General features: G+C 43.5%; 1 protein-coding gene across 4 annotated transcripts in view; it reads right to left on the reverse strand.

The window, feature by feature from the left end:
* AKAP10 (A-kinase anchoring protein 10) overlaps positions 1 to 24,095 on the reverse strand; it is a 56,404-nt gene extending 32,309 nt beyond the window's left edge. For 2 of the 4 annotated variants that reach the window (XM_067021764.1, XM_059048435.2), the window contains exons 1-5: positions 23,301 to 23,613; positions 16,531 to 16,578; positions 12,830 to 13,012; positions 9,969 to 10,508; positions 1,839 to 1,937 (exon numbers count right to left, since the gene is read on the reverse strand). In XM_067021764.1, coding sequence (XP_066877865.1) covers positions 1,839 to 1,937; positions 9,969 to 10,508; positions 12,830 to 13,012; positions 16,531 to 16,578; positions 23,301 to 23,388 — 958 coding nt within the window. In that variant the 5' untranslated portion in view covers positions 23,389 to 23,613. Of the gene's footprint in view, positions 1 to 1,838; positions 1,938 to 9,968; positions 10,509 to 12,829; positions 13,013 to 16,530; positions 16,579 to 23,300; positions 23,614 to 23,990 lie in introns of those variants that run through there. The other 2 variants (XM_067021763.1, XM_067021762.1) reach the window with 2 other exon arrangements.

The raw sequence follows: 24,095 nt of genomic DNA on the forward strand, positions 1-24,095 counted from the left end.
GTGGAGGCTTCTTCAAACTGTAACTTACTGGAAGTACAGCTATATTAAAATATTCCAGCTTGAAGAGGGGACAAGTAATTAGGGCACGATTCAAAAGAATGAGGCCCAAAGAGGAAAAGTGAGTGGTCTAAAGACATAGAGGTAATTAGAATTTTAAAAAGCATAGCAACACACACTGGAATGGAAACTTTTTTTTTTTTTTTTTTTGGCGGTACGCGGGCCTCTCACTGTTGTGGCCTCTCCCGTTGCGGAGCACAGGCTCCGGATGCGCAGGCGCAGTGGCCACGGCTCACGGGCCCAGCCACTAGCCAGCATGTGGGATCTTCCCAGACCGGGGCACGAACCCGCGTCCCCCGCATCGGCAGGCGGGCTCTCAACCACTGCACCACCAGGGAAACCCAGGAAACTTCTTGATCACTAAATGTTATCAACTTGATCCTTCAGATTTTTCCCCTCATGGGATTACATCGTTAATTTGATAAAGTTTATGGAAAGGAAAATTAGAACTGCATGTTTGAGTCAAAAATGTTTGACTCAAAACTCCCTCCTTTTCTCACCTACCCCAGACAGTTATCAATTGGTACAAACACCCAGTGGAATTACTAGCCAACCAGTTCCTCAAATAGCCAAATTCTAATCTGTTTGGACACCTAACAGTTATTATTAGGCACAGTTGGTCTGGGAAAGTCTAAAAGATGGTAGCAACGAATTTTCAGATAGAAATAGAGGAACTACATAGAAAACCCACAATCCCATGACAACATCTGCAACAAAACTGGGTGAAAACTCCAAAACACAGGCAGACGGGGACAGCCACCAACAGCCACAGGACCCGTGTGTCCCAGGAGTCTGCCAGGGAGAAGAAAAGGGAAACAGTGGGGGCAGCACCCGGCAGCCTGCCCGGAAGTATGTGGCCGGTTCAAGAGGCTCAGCTGAGACCGGGAGGGGCTCTGCTGTCCCCAGTGACGAGGAAAGACCGAAAGAGCCCCACACTGGGGCGACTCTGCTAGGAGCAGAATAATAGGCTTTCGTTCAGAAATCAAAAACACTTCATTTTTGTATTAAAAACTCAAAACTTAGTGCTAGGACTTGACGGGAGTATAATAAATATCTGTTCAATGAATAAATCAACCATTTGGATCTGTGACTGCAGGTGCACCTGAAGTCTTTCTGATACAACATGGACAAAGCTTTCAAACATTTTTATTACGACCTACAGAAAAACATATTTATGTGACTCAGTATACATATGTACATATGATGGAAACAATCTTCTGAAGTGGTGTGTATTTGCCCTTACAACTGTGAAGCACTGCGATTTGTCCAGTCTCGTCTTTTTTGGCAGGGGGGTGAGGACCTATGAGGAGACTGGTCCCAGTGCAGAGCTGGAAAAGCACTGCCGAATAGCGTACTAGTTACCACGTAGGGGTCTGGTTTCAGGTCCTAACTGCCGAGTCTGAGCTGTCACCTTGGGCAGATTACTTACCTTCTCTGTGCTTCCTCACTTATAAAATAATAACTGTATTTATGCTGCAAAGTTCTAAATAGAAGATTGAATGAGTTTGTCAATGGGAAATGCTTAGAATATTGTCTGGGACACGGTAAGTACACTCAGTAAACGTGCTACTATTATTCAAGTCAAAAATCTCATAATTTGGGTCCAACAAGTAAGACACAAACTTCTGAAGTGAGCTACAATCAGATATAATAAAGTACCCTGAAAACAGACAAGGAAGGTATATGCTGAATTACATGTTCATGAAAAATTCTCTTAATAATAACCAAAAATAGGCTTTTTTTTTTTTTTTTTTGGTGCCATAGCTTCAAGCACTGCTTACCTACGATGTCATTTCTCATTGCTTCTGTAATTGGTATTGGTTTAGCAGCATCTGGAGATATATATTTGGTAAAAGTATTTACTGCATCTTGTTCTATACCTGCAAGGGAAGAAGGGGACAACTTCAAAAATCAAAAGGCAACTTGGACCAGTAACGGACCATATTCATGAATAGCAGGGCTTGTTTGCTGTGCGTCCAGGCACACACACACAAACATATCTTTTATTACAAATAAATATCTTTGTAAATATGCTTAGGACAAAACAGCTTCCATGGTAACGTTGCTCCTGCACTGCTTGGTTCTTCGAGCAGAGGAGTTGTGTGGGCCCCCGGGGCCCTCCTCCCCTCAGCTGACAAGCTGATGAGTAAGAGTAAATCACGGTGCACATCCTCTCTCCATCTCTCCAAAGTCCTAACCTGAAGGACTTACACAGCGGGAGCTCTAAAACCATTTTAAAATCTACATTTTACATATTCTACCAAATTTCATATTCATGAATACATTCATTTGACCTTCAACAACCCTGGAACGTTAAAACAGTGAATCTCAAACTTCCTAGTCTTGGGACTTTGAAATCTTAAAAATTACTGAGGACCCTAAAGAGCTTTGTTTATGTGACTTTTATCTATAGATAGTAAGGTATTAAAAATTAAAACAAGAAAAAATTATTCAGTTTAAATTAACAATATTAAATCTGTTAAAAGTTAACATAAATACCATTTTTTTCAGAAAATAACTGTTTCCCAAACTGAAAAAAATTAATGAGAAGAGGGCATCATTTTACATTTTTGCATCTCTATTCATCTTGATAACTGTTAGATTCTCAAATCTGCTTTGGCATTTAATCTGTTGTGTTTTGTTTTGGTTGAAATACATTGTGCTCTCATGATATGAGAAGAAGTGTGTGTGTGTGTGTGTGTATATATATATATATAGTATGTATGCGTGTATATGTATGTATACACTCTTTGTCCTGATTCCTGGCACAGAGCCCCTAAAACCCTTGCAATTTCCTGAGTGGTAGGGGCCAGAGGAGCACCTTTTGTTACTTATAACAAGCCTCTGATTTCAACCAGGGGTAAAGTTTACGGTAATGAGGCGACTCTCGCAGAGTGGGGGCTGGTTGCCAACGAAGCAAGCATGGAGCTTCAGCCCCACTCCCCATCCTCTGGGGAGGGTGGAGGGGTTGAGGACCACCAAACGAATCACCCCAATGGCCTATGATTTACTCAACTGGGCCCACGTGATAGAACCATGAAACCCCTAAATGAAGTAGTTCAGAGAGCTTCTGGGTTGGTGAATGTTTCCATGTCCCGGAAAGGTGATGCACCCCAACCCCACAGAGACAGAAGCTCCTGAACTTGGGACCCTCCTGGACCTTGCCTTATGTACCCCTTCACGTGGCAGTTCATTTCTATCCTTTACAATGTCCTTTATAATAGACTAATAAACATAAATAGAGTGTTTCCCTGAGTTCTTTGACTGTTGTAGCAAATTACTGAAAGAGGAGGGGGTAGTGGGAACCCCTGATTTATAGCTGGTTGGTGGGAAGCACAGGTGGCAACTTGGGACCTGTGACTAGCATCTGAAGTGGGGGACAGTGTTCTGGACTCTGAGCCCCTAACCTGGGGCGTCTGCAGTAACTCCGGGCAGTGTCAGAACGAATTAAACCACAGGGCACCCAGTTACCGTCCACAGAGAATTAGAGAACTGCTTAGTGTGGGAGACCCACATATTTGGCGTCAGAAGTGTTATGAATAGAGAAATGGTTTTCTTTTATTTATATCAAGAATAGCTGGCCTCAGGGATGTGTAATTGGGAAAAGGAGTATTTTAATAGCTTTCTGAGATAACTGTGGATACATTCTTCTTTGATACTATACCAAAACCCGAAAAGTGGTCGTTTCTTAAAGGTTAATTAGAATGTAGAATCTGAAACCATATAATGAACTTGTATTCTGTTACATTAACATCTATTGGTCTATCTCCCATGTTTAAAGAGTCTTTTACTCATGATTGATTTTATAACATCATATATTTTCAAATATTGTAGAAAATATTGGTTTGCTGACTTATGAAGATCTTACAAATGTTGATGCATTGCATCATATGGTATAAAAAAAGAAATCACATCATTAATATCACAATGATCTTATCAGACACTCTATAAAGTTGTTAGAGCACACGGTGGTGAACAGAAGTTTTCCAAATTCTAAGTTTCACTTGAAAACTTAAATTTTACCACTGGGCAACAAATACTGTCAGCTGTTTTCCACGAAATGGCGCCTCATTTTATGGGGCCAGAATTACACTGATGCCAAAACTAGACAAAAGCAGTATAAGAAGACTACAGACCAATATCCATCTAAACAGATGCAAAAATGCTCAACAAAATATTAGAAAATCAAGTCCAGCAACATATAAAAAGACGAATACACCACAACCAAATGAGGCTTAATTACCCTGGGAATGCAAGCTTATTCAATATTAAAAAAAAAAAAATCAATGTAATCCATCATATTAACAGACCAAAGAAGGAAAACCACATGTTCATATCAAATGATACAGAAAAAACATTTGACAAAATTCAACACCATTCATGATTCAAACAGCAACAACTCCCAGGAAACTATTAAGAGAAGGGAACGTCATCAACCCGAGAAAGTGTATTTACAAAAACCCACAGCTAACCTAACACTTTATGGTGAAAGACTGAGTGCTTTCTAAGATCAGACACAAGACAAGAAACTCAAGCAATCTACACAAAAGCTCCTAGAAATAACAAGTGAGTAATAAGGCCACAGAATAGAAGGTCAACATATAAAAGTCAATCATATTGATATTTCTATGTACTAGCAATGAAAAAAACTAGGAACAAAAAACTTTTAAACATATTATTCACAATAGCACCAAATAACAAAACACATTAAGTAAGGATCTATATGCCGAAAACTATACAATGTGGAGGAAAGAAATCAAAGACCCAAGTAAATGAAGACACACATCCTATCTGTGGATTTTAAGGCTCAATACAGTTAAGACGTAAATTCTCCCCAAACTGACCTATGGGCTGAATGCAATTCCAATAAAAATCCCAGCAGAGTTTCTTGTAGATATTGAAAAGATTAGTCTAAAATTTATATCGGGGGCGGGTGGGGTACCTAGAATAGAAAAAACAATTTTGAAAAAGAACAAACTTGGAGGGCTCAAACTATCCAATCTTAAGACTCACTGCAAAGCTATAATAATCAACAGTGTGGTACAGGTAAAGGAACAGACATATACACCAATGGAACAGAAGAGAGAGTCCAGAAATGGACCTACACAAATACGGCCACGGTACAAAGGCAATTCAATGGCGTAAGAGGAGCCTTTAACTAATAACGTATGGAATGATCCACATGTGAAAAGAAAAGAAAACAAAACAAAACACCTTGACCACCACAGCTTATATAATATTAACTGAAAACGGATCATATATCTAAATGTTAAGTAAAAAATCATATTACTTTTAGAAGAAAACACAGGAGAAAATCTTCATGACCTCTGATTAGGGGCAAAGAGCTCTTATGCATGACTACAAAAGCACAATCCATAAAGGAAAAAAGCTGATAAATTGGACTTAATCAAAAAAGTCCTGGGCTTCCCTGGTGGCGCATTGTTTGAGAATCTGCCTGCTAATGCAGGGGACACGGGTTTGAGCCCTGGTCTGGGAGGATCCCACATGCTGCGGAGCAGCTGGGCCCGTGCCACAACTACTGAGCCTGCGCTCCGCAACGAGAGGCCACGATAGTGACAGGCCCGCGCACCGCGATGAAGAGTGGCCCCTGCTCGCCACAACTAGAGAAAGTCCTCGCACAGAAACGAAGACCCAACACAGAAAAAATGAATAAATTAATTAATAAACTCCTACCCCCAACATCTTCTTTAAAACAACAACAACAAAAAGTCCTTTTGGTCTCTGAAAGATACTGTTAAGAGAATGAAAAGTCAAGCTATAAACTGGGAGAAAACATTTGCAAGTCACATAGCCAGTAAAGGTCTTATATCCAGAACATATAAAGAACCTCAAAATTCAACAATGAAATATTGGGAAAGACTGGAACAATTTACTGAAGATACAGATGGCAAATACGCACATGAAAAAACATTCAACATCCTCAGACATGAGGGAAATGCAAAGTAAAACCACAATGAGATACCACCACACGTCTATTAGAATGGCTAGAAAACCCCACAAATAAACAAAAGCTGATTACACCAAGTGCTGACAAGGAAACAAAGCAACTAGAACTCTCATATATGGCTGCTGGGCATGCAAAATGGTGCAGCCACTCTACAAAACAGTCTGGCAGTTTCTTATATAATTAGACACACATTTAACACATAAATCCACTACTAGGTATTTGTCCAGAGAAATAAAAACTTTTGTCCACACAAAAACGTGTACACACGTTTATAGCAGCTTTATTCATAATCAAAAGCTGGAAACAATCCCAACGTGGTTCAACAGGTGGATGGATGGAACATCCATAGAGCAGAACTTAGCTTTAGAAAGCAAGGACAGAAACAACATGGGTAAACTTCAAAGCCATTATGCTAAGTGAAAGGCTACATACTATGTAAGTTCACTTACATGGCACTCCAGAAAAGGTAAAAAAGAGACAAATAGATCAGTGGCTGTCAAGTGCTGGGATAGAGGGTTTAACTACAAAGGTGACAGAACTCTTCTTCATCCTGATCGTGATGTGTGGAATTAAAGAAACCTCAGCTGAAGCTGGAGTGGGAACAGGCCTATAGGGTGAGCTCTCACGCCCCGCAAGGCATCCTCATTACTCCAAACAGGAAGAGACCAGCACCTACGTCTCAACGGGAAGGTGTTGTCTATTCTATCATCCAGCAGGAAGAAGAAAACTTCTCTCTGCCCCAGGGCAGCCTAGCCAATCAGACACTGTAGCAGCTCAACCAATGAGAAAGCTCCACACTTTGGACCCCCACCCCCAGCAGCTTCCTCTGATGGTTTCCGGTTACTACCGGCGCCCCAGCTTTTCCATATAAAAAAAAGCAAGCTCCCCTTCTCTGGATTTGCCTATGGTCCACCACAATTCGCATATCTCAAACTGCAACTCCTCTGGCTATTTCCAGGTAAACTTGCTTCTGCTGGTAAAATGACTGGCTATTATACTGTTAAAGTTAACAGATGACAGTTACAGGAATCTATGCATGTGTCAAAACTCAAGTACACATCAAAAGGTGTCAAATTCAAAATTTTTAAATTTTGAATTTAAATGCAAAATTTTTAAATAACAAAAAATGAAAAACTAGTACTCTTTTAATGACTTCACTGCTACTGAAATAAATTAACACCAAAACAAAGACAGTTTCCAAAAACAATAAAGTGTATTACAATCAAAGAAACAGACTTTCGACTTTCATTTCCAGAAACAGGCCTCACTAGATATTCAAAGAAACACTTCTTAATACTGAATTCTCCCAAAATGCTTTTGAAAACTACATCAGAGATTGTGGGAAATAGTGAGAAACAGAAACAAGTACAAGCAGTCTCCTTATCTGAAAGCTTTGGGACCACCAATATTTTAGAATTCGGAATTTGAGGTTTTACAGAGGTAACGCACTGTGTTTATATATACTATTTTAAAAATATTGTAACTTCTTTATTGAATTCGTTACAATACTGCTTCCGAAGTTGTAACCACTGGACTCCCAGGGAAGGCCCTATATGTACCATTTTAATACCCCAGCAGCATGTGAGATGATCACATTCATGACTCTGCAATAAGCTCACATCCCTTCAGGTCAAGTTTTGTTCATTTAAAAAATAACTTGTGATAGGATTTCTGGACTGCAGACAAGGAATTGTAGACCTGTAGGAGTCAGTACAAATCAAGACGGGCAAAAGTACAAGGGAGAGGGCATTCACCTGAGAAAAACCACCAACTGCAAGAGACTTGAGGCTTGCACTTTCAAGGGCAGCTGCCCAGGGCCCAAACAGGGTAGATTAGACCAACATCAGGCAGAAGGCCTTAAGAGTTTAGGGCCTGAAAAACCCAAGACAAAAATTCAGTTTTAAGTGATAATGGAATAGTAATGAAGCTGGTCCCAGAAGCATGGCAAAAGCAAATGCAGGGGCTTCCGTGGTGGCGCAGTGGTTAAGAATCCACCTGCCAGTGCAGGGACACCGGGTTCGAGCCCTGGTCCAGGAAAATCTCACGTGCCGCGGAGCAACTAAGACTGCATGCCACAACTACTGAGCCTGTGCTCTAGAGCCTGCAAGCCACAACTACTGAACCCACGTGCCACAACTACTGACGCCCGCGCGCCTAGAGCCCGTGCTCTGCAACAAGAGAAGCCGCTGCAAATGAGAAGCCTGTGCACCTCAACGAACAGTAGCCCCCGTTCGCCACAGCTAGAGAAAGCCCACGCACAGCAACGAAGAACCAATGCAGCCAAAAATAAATAAATTCTTTTTCAAAAAAGCAAATGTAAATACACTCTGCAATAACGCAATTTAATCAGTCTTTAAAGAATTACCAAAGATAAAAATCCAAAGACATATATTCACAGCCAAAACCCGTTAAAATCACAGGCCACCAAGAGTGTGAATCTGAAGAAACAAATAAATGCTGATTCAAATACACAAAAACTGGGATATTGGGCTTCTCAGATAATGAATATATGTTTAATAAATTTAAATAAATAAAAAATAGGCTCAAAAGTGGGATGGAGGGCTAAAGGACTAAGAAACTAAAAAATGACCAGGCAAATCTGAAGAAACAAAATTTCTAGAAATGAAAAATTCACTAACTTTTAGACTAAAATAACATGTTAAAGATTGACTCAACAGCAAATTAGACCCATTTTAAGAGAGAATCAACGAACTAAAAGATCTGAAGAAGTCACCACCGATCTGAAAAGGCTACTACATATGATTCTAACTACATGACATTCTGGAAAACGCAAAACTGTGGAGACAGGAAAAAGATCAGTGGTTGCCAGGGTCAAATTAGCAGGTATACAGAGATGAACAGGTAGAGCACAGAGGATTTTTAGGGCAGTGAAAATGTTCTGTATGACACCATAATGACAGTTACATGTCGTTATACACTGGCCCAAACCCAGAGGAGTGAACCCCAGAGTTAACTACGGACTTTGGGTAATTACGATGTGCCCAGGCAGGTTCACTGATGCCAACAAGCGCTCCACTCCGGTGGGGGATATTCACAGTGGGGGAGGCGACACACGTGCAGGGGCAGAAGGGCATACAGGAAATTTCTGTACCTTCCCCTCAATTACGCTGTGGACCTTAAAACTGCCCTCATAAAGTCTTCGTAGAAAGAAAGGAAAAAAAACACACTAGGAAAATCCAGAAAAGAAATCATCTAGACCTCTGAGGAAAGCAAAGATAAAAGAGAAGAGGACAAGCATGGATGGGAAGCTGTCTAATCAGAATCCCAGGAGATGATAACTGAAAAGTGAAGAGCCTGTAATTTCCAAACTAACAGAAAAGAGAAAGAGGTGCTGTTGCTGAGATGCCAGGGCTTTAATCCCGGCTCCCACCTGCTGCGTAACCCCCGGAAGGCTCCTCCACCTTCCTAAGCCATGGCTTTCTCACATGTGAAACGGGGTAACTGCCTACCTCACAGGGATGCTGTGCTTATTCCATGAAATCCAAGTACACCCCTAGCACAGAACTCAATTAATGTCACCTGCTGGCAATTAAAAAATAATTTTATCTGCAAACTACAGTAAAATAGTAATAAAGCTAAGACTGAGCCAGGGCTGAAAATCAGCCTATCTGGGTAAGGATCTGATCTCAAAATCTGTGGAAGGAAGCAGCAGCATGACCCCCGACCCTTCTTCATTTGTGAATTCTGCCAACGCCTTTCTTAGAGGATCCAGTCACTGTAGACAGCCCTCTGTCCCTTCTTCATACACTGACCCTGCCCCGGGGCACTACCCCAATACCCCCAAATCTGCAAGCGAGTGCGCGAGAAACTATTCCAACCCTTTTATTCCCCACCTCAAGTTTCACTCTGTAAACAGATTCAAAAAATTTTAAAAAAACACAAAACAAAACAGGATAAAGAGAGACAAAAATCACGCACTTACTTTTCATTAATTTTCCTGATAATTCCTTTAGTGGAGAGGAGGGACTATTTCTACTGGCTACCGTAAGCCTGGAGGATTCCTGGGTTTCCGCGGAACCTCGATGAGCTCGTGCTCTGGCCGTCTCCAGGTGGAGAGAGCGGGCACCGTCACATTCCCGGGAAAGCAGCAAGTGATTCTGAGAGTTGCTAGTTCTATTACTCAGGTCAATTCCTTCCGACTGGGCTGAGCGAGAATCCTCCAATCTCTTTTCAAGAGAGTCGGTTACAAAAGCTGCTGTAGTTTCGTGCTTTTGAGAAGGAGAGACAGGTTCAGCCAGTGAGCTCTGCTTCACCGTGTTCAGACTGTGTGCTCTTATTCGGGACCAAGTTGTAGAGTGAAAACTTTCAGCCTCTAACCAAAACTTAACCAAATGCTCCATTCTCCGAAGTTCCATGAATTGAATGAAATAAGGGAGGACAACAGCGTCCTGCAAGACTTGTTCAAGGGTCTTTGAAAGACTTGATTTGGTCTCTTGAGTCTGGTAGTCCAGACAAGATCTGCCTAAAGGAAGCAAGAGAGTGAGCAGTTCAGCAACAGACGACAACCGCCAAAACTTACAATAAAAATATTTAAACAACTCAACCTCATTAAAAATCTCAGAAAAGCAAATTAATAGAGGATAACATTTTTGCCTGTCAAACTGAAAGATGTTTTTTTTAAAAAAATAACAAGCACTAACCAGGGCAGAGCAAAACGGATGATGAGAATGTAAAACGGCAAGACCTCTTTGGATTTTCAATCCAGTAACTCCATTTCTAGGAACTTATCCTGAGGAAAAATTGTGGATGTGTGGATATAGCTAGAAAGATGTTATGAACTCTTAGCATTATTTGTAACAAAATAAAGAGCTAGCTCTGCGATTCTATCTTGAAAAATAAAATCAAACTTAATAGAAGTTTATTTTATAGTTAACTAAATTTAGGTTATGATTATAACCGCAAGCTAATTATCAGAATAAAGGAAAAATTTTAACTTTCACAGCAAGACATAAAGAGGCTCATTTTCATAAAATTCACTGGGGGCTTCATCAGTTTTTCAAAAGGGCTTCTCTGAATCCTTTGATGCTTCTTCTGAAGCACTTCGTGTATCATCATCCTCACTAACTACCCTCCTGCCGATGTTAACTAGTCCATCTCCGCCAACATCTCTTTTCATGAACTTCAGGAAATCCCGAGCCACTGTAAGACTTCAAGCACTTTTAAAAATTAAACTTCTAATCTTGAGATACTGGCAGATTCACGTGCAGGTAGAAGAAGTGACACAGAGAGAACCTGTGCGCCCTCTTCCCGGTTTCCCCTATCGTAGCACCTTTCAAACTGCAGTTCAATATCACACCAAGATACTGACGCGGACACAATCCACCAACCGCATTCAGACTTGCCCCGTTTAACCAGCACTCACTGGTGTATTGAGTCCTATGCAATTCCGTCCCATGTGTAGATTCGTGTAAACACCACCAAGACACGGAACAGCCCCGTGACACGAAGGTGCCTCATGCGGCCTCTCACAGCGGCCTCCTCCAGCCCAGGCAACGGCAAGCGCTCTTGTCTCCCATGCTTCCTCTCCGCCACCATCCCCAGAACGGAGTAACGTTTCTCTCTCAGCACAGCCCCCTGAGATTCGCCCAAGCTGTCCTGTGTATCAAGAGCTTGTTCTTTTTTTTTTTTTTTAACTGCCGAGTCGTGTTCTGTGGTATGAATGTACCGGTTTGTTTACCATGCACCTGTTGAAGGACATCCAGCTTTTGGCTTTTAAGCTGCTATGAACACTGGTGTACAGGTTTTTTGTGGACATACGTTTCCATTTCTCTGGGACAAATGCCTAAAACTGCAATGGCTGGGTCATACGGTAACTGCATGATTAGCTTTGTAAGAAACTGCCAAACTGTCTTCCAGAGTGGCTCTACCATTTTACATTCCCACCAGACATACGAGTAATCCAGTGAAACTTACAACTTTACTTCGTGACCAACACAAATGTCATTTGCAGTGCACTGCTGAGGGTGACCCACAAAGACTCTGACACCTCAGCTCTGAATACACACAAATGTTAAGCAGAGAGAGGTATCAAAAGAGGGACTAATTTTAGTAAAGTCAATCCATTCACAGATTTTTTTCAATTTATGATAAATTGACATACGATTTTTTTTTTTTTGGGGTACGCGGGCCTCTCACTGTTGTGGCCTCTCCCGCTGCGGAGCACAGGCTCCGGACGCGCAGGCCCGGCGGCCATGGCTCACGGGCCCAGCCGCTCCGCGGCATGTGGGATCTTCCTGGACCGGGGCACGAACCCGTGTCCCCTGCTGCATCGGCAGGCGGACTCCCAACCACTGCGCCACCAGGGAAGCCCAGGGCTACATCTTATACTTTATCTTTTGATAAATACTTGCAAACTGCCTTCCGAAAAATCTTCACCAATTTATACTTCTGCTATACAGGAGTGGCTATTTCTCTGCATCTACATTAACATTCCAATTATCAAACTTTAAATATTTGCCAGTGTGTTAGGGGGAACATTCACTCATTATTTTAATTTGCATTTCACTGGTATTACTGCAGTGAGGCATCCTTTTCATACATTTAGTGGCCAAATGTATTTCTTCTTCTGGAAATGGCCCATTTTTCTACTGGGCATGCTTTTTATATTTATAGAAACACAACATGGAGTCATCCATTAATTACACTTATAGCTGTTATTTCAGTTAAAACATTTTTTTTCAAAGTCCCATCCAATTACACGGTTCGGTATCCTTTGGCAGGAACTTCACATATTATACTCATTCCCTCCTCCTAGGAAGTTAACAAGAACGGAAAGTCACTTACCCAGGTCACCAAAATGAGCGGCCTCCATGTGGCTGGGCTGCTTCTTGAGTGTTGCCGTCCTACTACTTGAAAAGGAGTCCATGTTGGCAGAAATGGCATTGATTGCCACGTGACTTGGTCCTGCAGCCTCCAGCAAGGCATGATTTTTAGTGCTTTTTTGTGGGGAATGTACGGATATTGAAGCTATAATTTTTCAAAAAATTGTTAAAAATTAAACACAATTTGATAGTCTAAAACTGTCTCCTAAGAGGGCTTTAAGGGAACTTCAAAAATTAGATTTTGTAACACCTCTCTTAAGTACATACAGTCAACAAAAATACTTGGGGAAACGGTAAATTAACCAAGCAGCAGAAAATTGGAAAGAAATGTCCTACTGTTATTTGTAATTCTCAAAACACTGTGCTCAAAATGTAACTCAAAAGAGAGATCTTTCTTTGAGTTCTCTTTGAGAACTCTGCTGAAGACAGAAAATACCAAAGGCAGCAAACATTCTGAAACATGGACCCTTTTTAATTCCTTAATACTTGCTTGCTGAAGGAACAAAATTAAAATTCCAAAATAAAAGCTTACAGGAAAATAATTAGAAAAATACTCTTCAGGATACTTATTTTACTTTTTAACCGAGTAACAAAATTCCACCATCTAATAAAAACTGATCAAAGTTCAAGCTGCCTAAAGATGAAGCATACTTAAAAATTCACAAAATATATTTTCTTTGGTAGTCTGAAGAAATATTAATATCTTCCTTCTGACTTCAGGATAAAGAGGTTGGTCACCAATGTGTTAACAGGGAATCACCAACTCCAGATCACAATGCGGTCAGAGTAAGCCCATGAACTTGTTGCTACAGCTGAATCAACATTCCACCTGTACCCCATTTATTCTACACAATGTCGAGGACTCTCACGAAAGGTTTTTGAGAAGTTTTGGCTTAGTGCACTGCTACAGCAGGAAGGCTGGGCACAGACAGGTCCCTGAGCATTCCCCACCCTCAATACAAACACTCAGATGACTGCACTTCTGTCCACTAGCACCACTTACTTTGTTAAGCGGTCAATTCACGATACATTAGCGGTCAACAGACAAGCGCTCTCAGCCTTAGCAAACGGTTCCCGGACACGGAATCTGAGTAAGGCCGCGTAATACCCCCTCTGAAGAACCCACAGCACTGCAGCCCCGTCTATCACCGTGAGGTGTGCTTACGGGATAAAACAGAGCGAGCGTCTACCTCAGGCGCACGCGTTTATCAGTCGGTCGATAAGAGTTGGGAGAATTATGCAGTGGAGTTGTCTTCAAACGGTCTTTTCAATTTTAGAAGGAAGTTGTTTTTTGTTTCTATTTTTATGATAAACTGAAGGGAGCAGAATCATTCTGGTAGGTTTATAAACAATAGTATCTAGTTTCTTGTATAGACAAGCTACAAATACCATGCATCAAGAAGTGAGAGACTTTCTGATTGTTTCCCAATTAGACGTGTATGATGATGTGAAATAATACTAACTCATTTGTGCAAGCCTTCTCTCTCTCTTAACTTCTCTGTTAGAACCACTTCTCTCACACTCTCCTTCCTAACAACCCATCTCCCTGGGGCCTCTGCGGTCCTGCACTCCTCTCTTCTCCTCTCCCAAGTGCCCTCCCTCTCCTTCTCTTGAATGCACAAATCCCCGCCCGCGGGGCCAGACATGGCATCCATCACTCCTCTGCTTCCCAAGGTTCTCTGTTCTTCTTTTACTTCTTCTGCTAGAAAGCACATTTATTCTCAAACCTTCAGTTATTACTAGAGCAATCTTTTCCAAACTTTTTTTTTTTAGCTGTAAGCTCCCCCCACCCAAATAAACTTAAGTGGGACCTTGATATGTCTGTAAAATAGATAAAACTTTAGCTAAAACAGATATCTAAAATCTAAATTGTTATCTAAAACAGACAAAACAGAGTTAACTATAACTCTGGCTGATTCGAGGGGCAAGTCTCACACATGCGCTCGATTCGGACCCTCCCAGCACCAGCTCCAAGGGCTCACCCCTGCAGAGTTGGAGGCAGAGGGGACCCTGACCTGATCTCAGGCTGACCTCTGAGCTCGGCTTCCAGCCTGTGGCTCTAATTACTTGCTACTCACCAACCTCTCATTTGTCATCTTTACCATCTCAAGACCAATTTTTCCAAACGTCAAACTTAAAACATCTTCTTCCAGACTCATTCTCCTTTTCTAATTTCCCTGTCTCTGTCAATCCACCAGTCCCTAAAGCTCAAGATCTTGGAACCATTCTTCCTCACTAGACCTGTTTACTTGTCAAGATCTCCTGACTTTTCCTTCAAGATCCTGACCTGCTTATTTGCAACACCACACCCTTAGGACAGGTCTTCCTTAGGACAGGTATCACAGCAAAGCACTTCTAGGGCCCCCATCCTGTATGACTCTTCCAGACTAACCTCTATAAATGCCATATGTAAAGCATCAACATCCTGCTCAAAAGCCCACAGTGGTTCCCTGTTTGTTACAGCCACAGTGTTTGTCTGACACCTAGAACAGAACAGGTGCTCAATAAACCATAGTTATTATGATTTTGGTTTACTTGCTACTGTTCTGGGTCTGAGTTTGTCCTTCTAATCAGACTGCAAACTTCTTGAGGGCCTGCTTCCCTGCTGCATCTGTGTTCTTCTAAAGTTAAGGCAGTGAATGTGAGCACAGACTACGCACTGCCATAGACAGAGTACAAGCGTGGACAGACTGAGGAGTTAGGTAGGCCAATCCCCTCGTTGTACAAAGGAGGAAAGTTCCTCCGGGTCACCCTGTCGGCGGCGAGTGTGCCTCGGACATCAAAGTCCCTCCTGCTACTGCAATCAAGGTTAGTCTTCACAAGCCTCTGCTTGCTGAGGGCTTGAAGTCTTTACCAATGTCAATCAAATTCTCCTTAAAAAAGGCAATATGAACCAACTGGCTTTAAATTATCAGAAATAAGCAGAAAATAAGGCTGTAAGCTACCCTACTTCTTCCCTAATCGTACAAACCTCTAAGTTATAATTAGTGTCCCTCTGGCAATTTGAGCATATGGAGTTACTACTCAACGCTAGCCGCACAACATACAAACATTAAAAAAAAAAACTAAATAAGTGGCGATCTTTAGAATTCACGTGAATAAATTACATCTATGAAAGTTGTACGTAATGGTCATGAAAGTAATTTTCATTACAATTTTCCCTTTTCAATTTTTGTACATTGACATAATGAAATCAGTCAAAACTACAGCAGAGATTACAACCTAAAAAACACATGCTCTCACCTATAAATAAGGACACTATACTGATTCCAGTAAAGGACTCCACATGAATTTAAGGTTAAGGCCATTCACCCAAAGTAATAAGGAAGTGAAGATTGTGAGCATCCATGCGTGCAGATAAACCACGGAAAACCAGGCTTCGGAAGTCAGCGGTCAGGCGACTCGGTAAAGAGTGTCTTTTGCTTTTTTCAAACACAGTCAACTAACGGCTTTGGGGGAACCATCAAATGTGCGACTAGTAAGGACAACACTGGCCCACTGGAATCACAAGGACACCCATGAGCGCTTAGTCGAAGTCTATTATGTGGTGGGTGTCGAAGAGTATATAAGTCAGCAGGGACATCAGTCACAGTCATAAGTAATTATAAAGAAGGCAGAGCGTGACGGGATGAAAGCATTCACCACTGCGACGTGCTGACTCACCTTTACCTGACTTGGCATCTGAGGTCTTCTCTTGCTCTCTGCCCTTCACTGGAAGAGAAGAGAGCGCCGTGAGCCACTTCTACAGCCCGAGACCCCCCTCCAGACCTTGGAAAAACCACACCAGCCCTATCCTGACAGGTGAGGGTGCGTTCAAAGTTCCGTAACGCTGGGCGAGCTGCCCTGGAGCGGGGCAGGGCAGTTGCCAGGGGAAGTTTCTCTCAGGAAGCGATCTCTGAACAGCATTTGGTCAAGTACGCTCAGAGCTTAAGGAGAGACAAGGTCAGAACACCTGGGTTCAAATTTGGGCTCTGCCATTCAATAGCCATGTGATGCTGGACAAGTTACTTTAATTCTCTGGGTCTCAACTTCCTTCATTTACAAAACTAGGTCACTGTTATGAGCTAGTAAAGAGTCATTTCAACACGCAGGATTTCAACCCTGGTCTGCCAGACCCTAAAAAAATCACTCTTGGGCTTCCCTGGTGGTGCAGCGGTTGAGGGTCCGCCTGCCGATGCAGGGGACACGGGTTCATGCCCCAGTCCGGGAAGATCCCACATGCCACGCAGCGGCTGGGCCCGTGAGCCATGGCCACTGGGCCTGCACGTCCGGAGCCTGTGCTCCACAACGGGAGAGGCCACGACAGTGAGAGGCCCGCGTATCGGAAAAAAAAAAAAAAAAAAAAAAGAACCTGCCTGTCAATGCAGGGGACAAGGGTTCAAGCCCTGGTCTGGGAAGATCCCACGTGCTGTGGAGCAACTAAGCCCATGCGCCACAACTACTGAACCTGTGCTCTAGAGCCCACAAGCCACAACTATGGATGCCCGCGTGCCTAGAGCCTGTGCTCCACAACAAGAGAAGCCAACGCACTGCAACAAAGAGTAGCCCCTGCTCTCCGCAACTAGAGAAAGCACGCAGGCAGCAAGGAAGACCCAACGCAGCCAAAAATAAATAAAATAAATAAAATTTAAAAAAATTATACCATTTCTCCTCTATTATACAAAACACTGGAAATTCTAATGCACACACACTAGCAAGATCACATGCAGGAAGGAAGGAGCATGGTAGCTCAAGCCAAGTGAGAAACTTACGGGATCTGACACAGCCCACTTTACTTTTCTTATGTTTTTTCTTTTTTTAAAAAAAATTAACTAATTAATTATTTTTTGGCTGTGTCGGGTCTTCGTTGCTGTGCGCGGGCTTTCTGTAGTTGCGGCAAGCGGAGGTTACTCTTCATTGTGGTGCCTGGGCTTCTCTTGTTGCAGAGCATGGGCTGTAGGCATGCAGGCTTCAGTAGCTGTGGCACATGGGCTCAGTACTTGTGGCTCACGGGCTCTGGAGCGCAGGCTCAGTAGTTGTGGCACAGGGGCTTAGTTGCTCCGCGGCATGTGGGATCTTCCTGGACCAGGGCTCGAACCCGTGTCCCCTGCACTGGCAGGCGGGTTCATAACCACTGTGCCACCAGGGAAGCCTAGATTTTCTTGAATATTCTATGCATGCAATCATATTATCTGTGAATAATGACTCTTGTTCCCTTTCCCTCACAAAACTTAACTTTTCCATCTTTTTTTCATGTGTGTGCTATTGTGAAGACTATGCTAGCTTTCCTTCTGTTTGTATATCCCTGATATGTTTCTCCATCCTTTTAACTTTCCCATGACCTTTTTAACATTTAAACAGTACAGGAAACCAATCTGAAGATCACCATCTTTTTATTGTCTGGGTTAACCCATTTCCTTTTATCGTAATTACTGCTCTTTATTTCTAAAAAAGAACATTCTTAAAACTCTAACTATGATGACAAATTTCTTGACTTCTCCTGGTAATTCTGTACATTTTGTTTTATACCTTTTGAAAATGATTTAGGTACAAACAAGTTCAAAATTTTATCTTCCTAGTACCCTTTTCGTTTTATCATAATTTACAGGCCTTCTTAGCCCTAATGGTATTTCATCTACCACACAAACTTTCTTCTAGTTAACATTTGCTTGATATATCTTTGCATCCATTTATTTTCAATTTCTCTATGTCCTTATGTTTTGGTTGTGTCTCTGGTAAATAGGTGCATTTTGGTTTATTACCCAACTTGAGTCTTTATCTTTTAGTCCATGTTTACATGAACTTTTGTTAGATTTTTTAGCCATAGAGATTTTATTCTATTCACATTTAACGTGGTTTATTTCTGTCATCTTATTTCGCACTACTATTTCTTCTATAAGAAATAATAATTTGTTATTATTATGAAACATTTAAAACAAAGGCAAGACTAGACCTTAATATGAGGAACACTCAGGTTTAGCAAATCTTAACATTATGCCATGTATGCTTCAGAAGAATTTTTAAAAGAAATAAAACACTGCAGTTACAACTAAAGTCCCTCCCTCAACTCATTCCCCCTCTTCCTAGAGAAAAAAATTTCAGAAATTGAATGTTTATGGTTTGCATCATTTTTACTCTTTAATATACTTATGTATTCAGAAACAAGTTACAGCACTGTTTGAAGGTTTTAAACTTTTAAACAAGTGGTGGTGTCACTTGCCATTTCCACCTGCAGTGTATCCTAATCAAATCTTGATACAGCCAGGCTTCAATCCCAACTCCTAAGGTCTTTCCAAGAACTTCACTCCTGCAAGTAACACCTCTCTTTCTCCCTCGCTACTGGATCCTTCATAGAACAAACGTGCTTAGCATCTTTTATCTTAAAAACAACAACCCCCCACCCTTACCCCAATGGCCCCTTCCAGCCCCTTCCCCGTTTACCCCTCCTTTTTGAAATATTATCTTCTCTTAGCTTCCGTGATATTGTACTCCTATATCACGGGAGTTCTCTTGTCAATTCTCCTTTGCCAATGACTCATGTTCCTCAACTTCTAAAAGCTGGATTAACCCCGGAGCTCCCTCCTTGTCTACAGCATGGCAGGAGATTCTACGTGGTCACTGTAGAGGGTTGTAGAGGGTTCTACCTGGCCTTCCTAGTAAGAGGGTTGTACCCTGGCACACAACTGGCTAGCTTCTCTCCATTTCCCAGAAGCCCGAGTTAATTAACTGTGACCATATGAGTCCGTCCTCAGCAATGCAATGTGAACAGAAGAGGTATGTGCCATTTCTGGGCAAAGCTTCTCTTTCCCCTTGTCAGGAGTCAGAAAGCTGACAGCGGGACTATAACCTGGCTTTGATAACACAGACTAGACCCTAAGAGAAAGAGGAGTAACACAACGGGAGGAAAATGATTCCTGAATGATCGTGAAGCAAAACCACCCGATGACCAGGGACTTGGACGGTTACACAAGACAGAAATAAAGGCCTACCTTGTTTGAGCCATTGTACTTGGTGTCTCTTTGTTACGGTACCTTAGCCTTTCAACACAACTAATTCATATCCCATATGTACTCCACAGATGAGCTCATTGAGGCCTGTGTCTTTAACCATCATTTATGCAAAATACTTCTAAGTCCAGGTTCCGAACTCAAATTCTGATCCCCTCCCAGAACTACAGACCTGTACAGCCAACTGCCTCCCTGACACAGCCACACGGACGTCCAAGAGTTTCCGCAAACTCACAACTGCCGGAAGAGAGCTCTGGACTCCCCCTACCCCACGTTCTAGGCCTTCCCAGTTTTCCTGTGCTGCCATCATCACTCAGGTCACGCTACCTCTATCCCGAGCACACGCCCCTCTGCCCTCCACTCCCAGCACATTTCAGCCTGCTTTCTGCCCCTGAACAAACCCCGCTCCTTCCTGTCTCAGGATGTTTGTCTTACCAGTTCTTTCCAGCCAGAATGCAGTTCCTTTTACCTTTGCAAGGCTGGCTCTCCTTCCTCATTGAGACCTCAATTTAAATACCATCTGCTCAGACAAGCCTTCCCTCACTATCCAAACACAAATTGTCATCTGGTGATCTGCTCCCACATCACTGTTTAATTCCCTGCACAGCACTTATTACTTCCTAATATTTTTCTTACTTTAATTATTCAACAAATATTTACTAATTACCTAACTACATCCCAGACACTAATCTAGACACGGGGGCACAGCCATGAACAGAAATCATCTTCTATCATCTTCTATCCTAATAAAACATAGTACAGCAGATGGTGACAAATGCTACAGAAAAAATAAAGTAGGGTGACGGGATGGGAGTGCAGGGCCTGGGGACTACAATCTTAAGCAAGCTGGTCAGAGAAAGCTTCACCAAGATGTCAATTAATCAAAAACCTGGAGAAGATGGGGGACAAAGTAGGCACGTATCTGTGGGAAGAGGTTTCCAGGCAGAGAGAATAAGCGCAAAGGCCCGGAGGTGGGATGTACTTAACAACATGGAGGCCAATATAAATGGAAGAATGATGGAGAAAGAAAGCAGGAGATGAACACAGAGAAGAAATGGGACCTAGATTATGGAGGGCCATGTACAGAAAGCCACTGAGGGAATCTGAACAGAGGTGTGCAGAATGCATTTCGAAAATACACCAGAGGCGTCAAGAATGGAAGAAGGGAAACCAAATTGAAGCCTATAGCAAAATAATGCTGCTTCCTTGATCTTCATAAAACCGGCTTCTTCTTGACATTTAAGCTGAGATCTGAATGACATCCCTCAGAGGACTTCCTTAACCACCCAACCTAAATAGAGATGACTCCCTAGACCAGGGTGTTAATGGTCAGGGATGGTGAGAAGTGGTTGGATTTGGGTATATTCTGGGGTACACCTAACAGATCAGATATACAGTAGGAGAGAAAGAGGTTCAAAAAACGGTTTTAGCCTGAGCAATTAAAAGGCCAGAAATGTAATTTGTTAAGAGGAGAAAAAGTGATGTACAGGTTTAGGAGGACTAAATCTAAGGGGAAATTTTAGATACAGTAGGCTAAAGATTTATCTATTAGACATCTATTAGGTAGAGCTATCAAGTGGACCAACGGTTGGATACACAGTCTGGATTCAGGGCAGAAAATCCAAGCTGGAGATGTAAATTTGGGAGTCAACAGCAGATAGGTGGTATTTAAAAATGGTATTCAGAGACTGGATGGGATCCCTAAATAAGACCATCTTCAGTTTCTATTCTTGCCACATCCAGTTTCCAAAAAGCATCTAGAATGATCTTTTTAAAACATAAAAAGAGATCAAATCACCCCTCTTTAACATTTTAAAAGTCATATTGTTTCTGCACTTGGAATAACACCTAACCGTGACCTACAAAGCTCTGAATCATCTGATCCTTGTCTACCTCTCTAAGCCCGAGTCACAGTGGGCTTCTTTTCTTTCTTGAAGGGCACCAGACTCTTGCCTCCCAGCCTCTGAACACGTTATTCCCTGTGCCTAGAATGCTCTTCCCTGGCCTCTATACGTTACCTCCTGCTGTTCCTTCAGCTCTAAGTTTCAAGGTCACCTGCTGAGGCCTTTGACTAACATCAAACCGAAATATGTTTCTTCTTTCAAGCTCTTTCATAACACTGTATTCAATTTGTAAACAGAGAGAGAGAGAGAGAGATTGATTTATTGTTCGTCTACCCCAGCGGACAACAAGCTCCATGGATATAAGGATTTTGTCTTGTTCAGTGCGTAATACTGAGGGCCTAGCACAGTGCCTGGCAAAGAGTGGACGTTCAAAAGTATTTGTTGAATAGAGACAACAGTCTATTGTGCAACATGCAATCTGCCTCATTATACACAGAATGCTTCCCCCCCCCCGAAAAAAACACTACAACTAACCATTCCAACACTCAAACAAATTAGAGCGCTATTAACTATACCAAGGTACCTTACCAAGAAAGCTTCCTTGTACCATTTTACCGCTTTCATTCATTAAGAGTGGTTTTCATTCACTCATCGTGGTTTCTTTCACTCATCACATGGCATCAGTTATTAAAACTCTGTGCGTACTTAAAAGGAATTCTTTAATTTATAGAGTTGAATGGGGTCTTTAGAAATCATTGAATTCTCAGGTGAGAGAGGAAAGAGGGTTAACGTTTTTCTGGCCCAGGTGACAGAGTTAGTAGCAGAGCTGTCACGTGAACCCAAATCCCTGATATGGTTTAGTGCTCTCCCAAAAACCCGTTTTTCTCTGGTAAATTTTCCCCGAAGCAGCAAGAATCGATTCAAGAACCACTAATCAACCCAGAAAGCCCACACTTGTCCACTCTGGATACGTACAGGTAACGAAACGCCAACGACCTTACCCAGGCTCAAAATCAAGCTGCCTCTACTCAAAAATTGGGCAGCTACTACTGAAAATCAGAAATATATGCAGTTTGTCTCTGAAGTTTGCGTTCCAGTACTTAGTCAACTTGTTAATTCATCAAAAGAAGAAGTCGTTTTCGTTAGGAGACTTTTAGCCGTAAGTTAAGCCCTATCACTTTAGGGACAGCAGAATCCCGCTCCCCCACCCCACCCCCCGAAAAAAGGGGAAACTGGGAAAGAGCACTAATTGAAGAAAACAATTTTTTCACGTGTTGCTTTTAGACATAAACCCCTCAATATTCTGACAAGTCCGAGACTTCCGTAAAGAAAGTACGGGAGGAATTCCCTTCTTCTGGTACAAACGCACACACACGCACCGCACCGCCCCCGAAAAGCTGTGTGTCCGCAAAAGGCACCACGCCGCGCGGGTCCCGGCACACACTTCGGAACCTGCTGGGCGCCCGCCCGCCCGCCCACGCGGAGGCCCCGCTCCCTCTCGCAAGACCGCGGGCCCCGCGCACAGAGCGTCCTTCCGCGCCTCGGCCTCGCCGCCACCCGCCGCCCCAGGCCCGGCCCAGTGCCCGTCCGCGCCCCTCGTTACCTTTCCGCCGGAAGAAGGACATCGCGGGGCCCGGGTCGGGGCGTAGGGCGCGGGGGGACTGGCGCGGAGAGGACCCGGCTCCCCTCATTCAGCAACCGGCCCGGACTTCCGGGTCCGCAGCGGCCGCCGCGCTAGGCCGAAAAGAAACCCGTCTTCCGGGTGTGGGCCCCGCCGCCTCCAAAAGACGTGCCGGTAGCTCCCGCCGCCATGTTAACAACAGGCCGCCCGCCCGGAGTTCCGGTCCTTCCCCGCGCGGGGCTTCACGGGAGGCCGCGTGCCGACCCCGCCCCCTCCCGCGGCGGGGCGCGCCCGCGCCGCCCACGTGACGCGCGCGCGCGGCCTGCACTCGGCCCGGGACCCCGCTGCTCTCGCGGGTTGGGACTGCGCGGGCGCTGCCCGAGCCGAGCGAACCCTTCCGGAAGCGGGGCCCCTGCCACGGTCGAGTGTGGCCAGGGCACTGGCGGACACAGCGGCCGCACCCCCGCGCTCCCAGCGAGCGGACCCCGGAGCGGGCCTCGAGATGCGGGCCAGGTCCCGGGATGCGGCCTCCGGGCACCACCTGCTCTGTGTGGCTCCGCGGTCCCCGCGACCTCAGCCGTGGAGGAGGAGCGTGGGTCTACTACAGGACGCGATCCCTGCGAACGCTCAGCTCTGAAAGGGCAGCGACATAAAAGCCTCGCCATTATTTACCAGGCGGACTCCAGTGGGTCATCCTTCCAGCCTCGTTCAAATGCCATTTTCCTATGAACCTCTGACCTCCCTCGCTCCTAAAGCAGAGTGACCAGCCTCCCACCC

This window comes from Kogia breviceps, chromosome 19 (assembly GCF_026419965.1).
Source record: "Kogia breviceps isolate mKogBre1 chromosome 19, mKogBre1 haplotype 1, whole genome shotgun sequence".
NCBI classification, from domain to species: domain Eukaryota; kingdom Metazoa; phylum Chordata; class Mammalia; order Artiodactyla; family Physeteridae; genus Kogia; species Kogia breviceps.